The 8,387-nt window shown below is 59.5% G+C and overlaps 1 protein-coding gene across 1 annotated transcript; it reads left to right on the forward strand.

Moving 5' to 3' along the window:
- Nucleotides 1–710: 710 nt before the first annotated feature.
- Nucleotides 711–7,585, forward strand: ATG9B (autophagy related 9B). Its single transcript, XM_040644585.1, is given in 14 exon segments — nt 711–1,251; nt 1,369–1,412; nt 1,579–1,643; nt 1,823–1,984; nt 2,511–2,540; nt 2,542–2,647; nt 4,166–4,920; nt 5,090–5,243; nt 5,466–5,645; nt 6,235–6,471; nt 6,641–6,774; nt 6,954–7,050; nt 7,248–7,371; nt 7,458–7,585. Coding segments are annotated over 14 exon segments (2,757 nt in total).
- The last annotated feature ends 802 nt before the right edge of the window (nt 7,586–8,387 follow it).

Below are 8,387 nucleotides of genomic sequence, written 5' to 3' on the forward strand. Positions count from 1 at the left end.
GAACTTCGAAGAGGCTCTTTTCTACGGTAAGCTCCCCAAACCTCTTCCTACATCCAGGATAACTGCCTCTCCTTTCTTCACTGCCTTCCCCCTCCTCCAGTTTCCTCCAACCTGGCCTTGAAGGTGGGCAGTCTCCCCTCTTCCCTTAGTACCATCAGGCAAACAGAAAATCAGCCCTTTCTTTTCTTTTTCTTCTTTTTGCTTTTGGTCTTAAAGCATTTCTCTGTTGATTTTTGATCTGTGTGTGTGTGTGTGTGTGTGTGTGTGTAGGGGGAGGGGAGACAAGATTTTAAGAAATCAAAGATTTAACATCTCGGTTTCGTAGTATTATAATCCTTTGATAGGAGTTTCTTTTTGCTGTGTTTATTTGGCTGCTACTCTCTGGCCTCCCCTTTAAATCCGCTCGAGGTCTGAGGAGGGGAGGATAGGTATCTCTGGTCTGCCCGCTCTTCAGTCCCCGCCTCTCCAGCTTACACCCCTCCCAGGCACAGAGGCTTGGCCCTGAGAGGTTAGGCCGCAGATTGCCCTGGAAGGGGTGTGAGTGGTCAGACAGGTGACTGAGAGCTGGGACGCCTGAGGGCTGCCCTGACTGAGTCACCACGCTGTTGTTGTCACTATCCTTGTTGAAGTCCCTGCTTAGCACCCCAGACCTCTGTGGAAGCAGCAGCAGCTCCCGTCCTTCCAAGCTTTCCAGAGAAGCTAGTGGCCTGATGGTGAGGCGAGTGGGCTGGGGGGGGAGCAGAGGGCGGCTGGGGCGGTGGGGAGACCTGGGGCCTGGATCGGTGCCTCTCCTCCCCATGCCCCTGCCTCCTCTTCCTCCTCCTCCATGTCGGGGGCCTGGCGGAGGGAGGATTTCCATCTTCTCTCTGTCCCCTGCCCCTCACACAAGAAGCTCCCCTTCCTCAGCTCCCCCTCTGGCCCTGGGACCCCCCTGCCCAGCGGTGCAGGCCCCAGGGGCCTCTCAGCCTCGCCACAGTGCCCTCCCCACCCCAACAACGCAGGCACAGCCTGCGATGACCCCCATCTCTGCTCCTCCCTCATGGGGCTCCCACTCCACCCCACCCCTGGCCTCAGTGACTCCCCCTCCCTCACGCCGATGCCCCCAGGACCCTCCTGGGCTGCGGATAGGCCCTCTGATCCCTGAGCAGGATTATGAGCGGCTGGAAGACTGTGACCCTGAGGGGTCCCAAGATTCACCCCTCCATGGAGAGGAGCAGCAGCCCCTGCTCCATGTGCCTGAAGGGCTCCGAGGTAAGTGTGGGTGTGGGGCTGCGAGGGGAGTACTGGGGAGGGCCTGGGGGCTCCTGAGGGTGTGAACTGGTCACTCAGGTGAGAGCCAAGTCCCAACAGTCTCTTCTCTGTGCCCAGGCTCTTGGCACCACATCCAGAACCTGGACAGCTTCTTCACCAAGATATCCTTTGTACTCGACTGGGCAGGAGTGGCATGGGGGACCTCTGGGGGCTGGTGCCATTTTTGGCAGGGAGGCTCTGAGGATGCAGTGCTTTGGGGGAGTGAGGGAGAGGGGTCCTCAAGAAAGGCCCATCATGCCTCAGGCTTATTTCTTGACGCGCTGTCACATCTACAGCTACCACCAGAGAAATGGCTTTGCCTGCATCCTGCTGGAGGATGTCTTCCAGTTGGGGTGAGATACTTGTCCCAACCCCCAAACTCTGTCATCTTGCTTCCTCAGTAGTGCCTGCCGCTTCTAGTCCCCCCAGCGTGGCCACCCCCTTCGCCCCCAGCAGCCCAGGGGCTCAGCAGGGTGGGGAGGACCCCCCGGGGCTGGCCTGGAGGCTGATCACCTCACTCCCTGTCTCCCAGACAATTTGTCTTCATTGTCACCTTCACAACCTTCCTCCTTCGGTGTGTGGATTACAACATCCTCTTTGCCAACCAGCCAAACAACCGGACGAGACCTGGGTTGCTCCACAACAAAGTAACCTTGGCAGATGCCATCCTGTCCTCCTCCCAGTGTGCCCAGCGGTGAGTGACAGCTGGCTGGGGGAACGACAGGGGGAGAGGAGCAGACAAGAACCCCCCCCTCCTTTTGTCCCTTGATCCAAATCAGCTGTTCTCCAAGTTTTTGGTCTCAGGACACCTTTTATACACTTAAACTCGATCAAAAACACTCCAGAGCTTTTGTTTATGAGAATCATATCTCTCTATTTATAATTATCTTATTAGAGAGTAAAGCTGAGAATAACTTTAAAATCTAAGAATGCAGAAGCACACATTCCATCGGCTGCCGACACGATGTCACACACATAGCCTCTGGAAAAGTCCATTGTACCCTCACGAGAGAATGAGCGTGAAAACAGCAGAAAACCTGAATGTTCCCTGAAAAAAATCTGGACCTTGCAGACACTCAGGGATTCCCAGGGTGTACACTTTGAGAACCGCTGGTTTAGCTGGGTCCCCCTCTCTGTGACTTTTCCATCTCTCCCCAAGTCTAGTCTCCCTTTCTATTGGGCCCCCACTTTCTCGCTGCTATCTGTCCCGCCCCACACAGGATCCGCTCCAGCCCCCTGCTGGTCTTCCTNCCTGGCTGCGGCCTTCTGGCTCTTACAGCTGCTTCGCTCGGTCTGCAACCTCTTCAGCTACTGGGACATCCAGGTGTTTTACAGGGAGGCCCTGCACATCCCCCCGGTGAGCTGGGTGGGCGAGGCTGTGGATGGGGTCCCTGTCAGAGGGGGCAGAGAATAGGGGAGGAGTGGGGGCTGTGCAGACAGAAGGACCCAGTGGAAAGCAGGCAGAAGGCCTTATGGACACCTGCCCAGGCCCTGAGTAATGTTAGGAGGTGGGGTACCACCTTAGAAAACATGGTCCTGACCCTAGTGGGATTTTGTTGATTTAGTTAGATTATGGAAGATGATTTATGGTCACATGCTTGTGGTCGAAACAGTAGGTATTTAGAGGAAGGGTGGCCATCTGGCTTTACAGGGCAGCAGGAATTCGGGCGGGGCTGGGAAGGCTAGGAAATAGGAGGGCATTCCAAGTGCTGATGCAGGAAGTGGGGCAGCACTGAGATGGACCCACTGGCCTGCAACTGAATGGTCAGGCCCCATCGGGGGATCCCACCCCCTTGTCTGGCCTCACTCCCTATTGCAGTGGACCACTGTGATGGGCCCCTTCCCTGTCCCCGTTCATGCTTTGCCCTTTCTTTCCTCCCCATCTTCTTCTTGTTCTGTTCCTACGTTCTTTCTTTAAGACTCAGCTCAAAGGCTACCTTCTGCAGCCAGCTTCCCTTGCTTCCCTCAGAAGTGCAGAACCTTCCACACAGCTCTCCTGCACAGCGAGGCGGAGAGGTTTCAGAAAGCCCCTTGAGTAGGGGAGCACAGGCAGAGTGCAGGGAGGATGGAGAGGGCCAGGGTAGCACAGGTCGGGGAGGGCGGGAGTTACACCACTGCTCCTCCAGGAGGCTGCTGACTCTTCCCTTCCTCCTCCTCCCTTCTTCTCCTCCCCTATTCCTTTCAGGGGAAGGGGAGAGCCTGGGATGGACTGGAGAGGCTGGCCTGGAGGGACTTGACTAAGCCGGACTGGGGCAGCTGGGTGAAACTGGGCTAACATGAGGTTTGCAGATGAGCCCCAAGTGAGATCTGACAGCATCCCACCAGACATGGACACGGCCAGTGTCTTAGGCAGGTTAATCTGGTGGTGGAGTGGGATGGGGCTCGGGGGTCTCAAAGCATGCTGAGACAAGGAGGCTTCTGGTCCTGTGCGGGCCAGCACCCTAGGAACGGGAAGGAGAGAGACTTTGCATTCCTGGCAGCAGTTCCGTGCTGTAGGTGAAGAACTTCCGGGTGGAGGGGGAGGGTCCAGAACAGATGCTCTTCAGGAGCTGAAATCAGATACCTGAAGAAGTTAAATGAGTAGGTGTCACCGGGAAGCATGTGACTCATGGCCTCAAGAGAGGCAGGGGCAGGAGGAACACAATTCAGAAGAGGATGAAAGGAAGAAAGAAGTGTCCTGATTGTTAGTGACAAGGTCAGGGGAGGGCAAGAGAGGGCAGAAAGGGAAAGGTGGCAGGTTTCACGCCTTCGAGGACGCTGGGAGACCAAGGTGGGGAGAGGGCAAACGAGGGATGTAGCCCTGGTCAAGGTGAGTTTGGGCACCACCGTGCGGCAGGATCCAGCTTGCTGGCGCTCAGCAGTGCCCTCTCCTCAGGAGGAGCTCAGCTCGGTGCCCTGGGCCGAGGTGCAGTCCCGCCTGCTGGCACTACAGAAGAGCGGGGGGCTGTGCGTGCAGCCGCGGCCGCTGACCGAGCTCGACGTCCACCACCGCATCCTGCGCTACACCAACTACAAGGTGGCTCTGGCCAACAAGGGCCTGCTGCCGGCCCGCTGCGCACTGCCCTGGGGAGGCAGTGCGGCCTTCCTCAGCCGCGGCCTGGCGCTCAACGTCGACCTGCTTCTCTTCCGCGGGCCCTTCTCGCTCTTCCGCGGGGGCTGGGAGCTGCCCGACGCCTACAAGCGCAGCGACCAGCGGGGCGCCCTAGCCGCGCGCTGGCGGCGCACGGTGCTGCTGCTGGCCGCTGTGAACCTGGCGCTGAGCCCGCTGGTGCTGGCCTGGCAGGTGCTGCACGCCTTCTACAGCCACGCGGAGCTGCTGCGGCGGGAGCCCGGGGCGCTGGGGGCGCGCCGCTGGTCTCGCCTGGCCCACCTGCAGCTGCGCCACTTCAACGAGCTGCCGCACGAGCTGCGTGCGCGCCTGGCCCGCGCCTACCGCCCGGCCGCCGCCTTCCTGCGCGCCGCGGCGCCCCCCGCGCCCCTGCTCGCGCTGCTGGCCCGCCAGGTCGTCTTCTTCGCTGGCGCGCTCTTCGCCGCACTGCTCGTGCTCACCGTCTACGACGAGGACGTGCTGGCCGTGGAGCACGTGCTCACCGCCATGACCGCGCTCGGGGTCACGGCCACCGTGGCCAGGTGCTGGGGAGCTCGTCCGGAGAGGAGGGGGACATTCCTCTGACCGGGGGCCGAGCCTCCCGCCAATCCCTACCCTTCAGGCCGTCAGCCCTGCCCCCCGCCCCCAGCCCCGCCGCCCGTCCGCACATCCTAACTGCAGGCCCCTTCTCCACCCCCACCCGCTCTCCAGGTCTTTCATTCCGGAAGAGCAGGGTCGGAGTCGTTCCCCGCAGTTCCTGCTGCAGGCGGCTTTGGCGCACATGCACTACCTCCCAGAGGAGCCCGGCCCCGCGGGCCGGGCCAGCGCTTACCGGCAGATGGCGCGGCTGTTGCAGTACCGAGCGGTGAGGGTCCGCCCCGAAGGGGGGCTGCGGAAATACCCGCGCAGCCCGAGGGCGCCCAGGAGAAGGCGTGGGACAAATGGGCTCGGCTCGGGGCTGGCCATCCCAGGAGCCGGGAGGCTTAGAGGTTTCCGGCCCCGGCGAGCGGCCCTGGGGATCTCTTGGTCCTGATTGTGAGCGTGGACCCCTCAACATGCCCTTCTTAGCCTCACCTTGCTTCCCCAGGTCTCCCTCCTGGAGGAGCTCCTGTCCCCACTCCTCACTCCGCTGTTTCTGCTTTTCTGGTTCTGCCCTCGTTCTCTGGAGATCATTGACTTTTTTCATCACTTCACTGTGGATGTGGCTGGAGTTGGGGACATCTGTTCCTTTGCCCTTATGGATGTGAAGCGCCACGGCCACCCTCAGGTTAGAGCCCATCCCTGGCTGTGTGGGGTTGTGGTTGGGTAGGGCTTCGCTTGCCTCACTCAAAGCAGAGCTGGGTTCCCCCCCAAGCTCCATTGCTTGCCACCTGTGACCTTGAGCTAGTCACTTCACTTCCCCACACATTAGTGTCCTTATCTGTCAAATAAGGACAGTGACTGTAGCTAAGGTACAGGGCTGTGAGGATTACAGGAGATGATGTGTCTAGAACCCTGACAGAGTTCTCAGCACATTGCAACTCCAGTAAGTGGGAGGAAAGACTGTCAGAGAGGCAGAGGTATGAACTGGTCAGTAGGTGGGGCTGGAAGCAGGCGGTCAGGCCAGCCCTGGGGTCCAGTGTACACAGGCTGGCGAAACATTAAGCCCACACCCTCCCCTAGTGCTGGCTCTAGACCCCGGTCCTGCTTTACTGCTGTGTTCTTGGGTGATCTTGAGCAAGGCCCCATCGTGGCCTCTGTTCTTTGACCTGGAACACGGGCCAGTGTTTCCTGTCCCGCCTACCCCACGAGGCTCCCACTGAAGCTGTAAGAGCAGTGTGCACAGCATCTGAACGACTGACTGTTCTTGTTCTCAGTGGCTCTCGGCAGGACAGACAGAGGCCTCACTGTCTCAGCGCGCGGAGGATGGAAAGACTGAGCTCTCCTTGATGAGGTTCTCCCTCGTGCATCCACAATGGCGCCCCCCTGGGCACAGCTCCAAGTTCCTAGGGCACCTTCGGGGCAGAGTACAACAAGATGCAGCTGCCTGGGGCGCCACCTCTGTTCGCAGCCCCCCTACGCCTGGGGTGCTCAGTGATTCTTACTCACCTCTGGTGAGTTGCAGCTTGGCCTGCCCTTCTGCCCTCACCACTCGAAGTCCCTCCTGTCCCTCTCACTTTTTGTATTAACCTGCTCCTTGGTCTAGCTTGCTCTCAGTCATTCCCTGGACTTCCTCCCTCCCCTTCTGTCCTCTCTTCTGATGCCCTCTTCTCTTGCTCCCAGCCTGAGGCCTTTCTGGCCAACCTCTTGGTGCAGCCCCTCCTGCCCCCACGGGACCTGAGCCCCACGACTCCCTGCCCAGCCGCAGCCACAGCTAGCCTGCTGGCCTCCATTTCCCGCCTTGCCCAGGACCCGAGGTGAGGAGGGGGGGCTGGAGAGGCAGGGCAGCCATGGTGGGGGCGTGGTGGTAGGGGTGGGGGCTGGTCCTCCAGGAGGAGTATACATGGGCCCTCGGAAGGGGAAATCAAATCTGGCCCTCGCTGTGGGGTGCAGGGGGGAGAGGCATGTCTTTGGTGTACTGTGCCCTCTGTTCCAGCTGTGTGTCCCCAGGAGGCACTGGGGGCCTGAAGCTGGCCCAGCTTCCAGAGCTTGCTTCTGCTGAGATGAGTCTTCATGCTATCTACCTGCACCAGGTGAGCAGAGGGGTGCCAGAAAGAGAAATGTAGGGAGAAAGCAGCTGAATGAAATGCAGATGGGGTGGGGGGGGTAGAGTGTAAGGAAGTACTCGGTAGGAGCTGGAAGAGCTGAAAAGCCTCTGCACCTAGTCCAGGGGCTGGGTTTCCCACTGTGTGGCACGAGAGAGCCCACCATTCCTCTTCCTTCCATTTAGCTCCATCAACAGCAGCAGCAGGAACTGTGGGGCGAGGCTTCAGCCTCTTCCCTGTCCAGGCCCTGGTCCAGCCCCTCCCAGACACTCTCGCCCGATGAGGAGAAGCCATCCTGGTCAAGTGATGGTGAGGTGGTCAGGGTGTGCAGGGGACAGACCCTGGGTGGACAGTGGGCATCACCACACCGGCCAGCTGATGGCTTTTCTCACCAGGCTCCAGTCCTGCCTCCAGCCCCAGACAGCAGTGGAGAACCCAGAGGACCCAGAATCTGCTCCCTGGACAGTTTCAGGAGACCACAGACACCCAGAAGGAGCCTGGTCAGGCCGCTGGTACTGACTGAGAGGGCTCCTCAGGGTCAGTGTTGTCTAATGGAGCAGGAGGGTGGGGGTGGGGGTGGGGGGGATTGGGGAATGAATAGAAAATTGGGTGGAGCCCCACTTGGAGGGATTGGGGGCAGTGGTGGGAATTCAGGGTGATGCGGATGGTCATCTTTGGAACCTAACCCCCTGGAATGCTTGCCAAGAGCCTTCTCCTCCCCCAGGTTCCCTGGCTTCTCCAGCTGTAGATCAGACAAGATGGAGTGGAAGGACATGACGCCGAGCCCTCTTCAGAGACCCCCCCCCCCCCAAACCGTAGGCCTAAGGACGCTCTAGTTGGTCAGGACTTGGGGGAGGTTAGTGATGAGCTCACCCGGGAGAGCCAAGAAAGGGTAGGAGAGGAGATGCCAAAAGATCTGGAAACAAGTCTTAGAGATGATCCCCACCTGGGGGCGCTAAGGGGACACCACCCCAACTAGCTGTTCTGGAGCAATTGCCTGGGAAGCACTCCCCAGGTATTCTCAGGGTGAAGTACAGGGCCAAGGCGGAGGCCTAGCTAAATGTAAGGGAAACAGTGAGGGACAGGACCTGACGGCAGTGGGCTCTTCAAGCCAGCCTGGCCTTCAGGGTCCCACGGGACTTGTGGAGGGGGGCCATGGGGACTTGTGAGTGGAAAAACTATGGAGGGCTGATGTCTTTGGAGTTCAGCACTAGGGTGACGTCGGAGGAAGTGGGTGTGGCCGCTCATCCTGAAACCAGCAGTAAAGGTTGCTCCTGGCTGTGTCACACATCTTTGTGACCTTAGTCTCTGGCATTCCCCCTGCT

Source organism: Ursus maritimus, unplaced genomic scaffold (genome assembly GCF_017311325.1).
Source record: "Ursus maritimus isolate PB19 unplaced genomic scaffold, ASM1731132v1 scaffold_3, whole genome shotgun sequence".
NCBI lineage: Eukaryota > Metazoa > Chordata > Mammalia > Carnivora > Ursidae > Ursus > Ursus maritimus.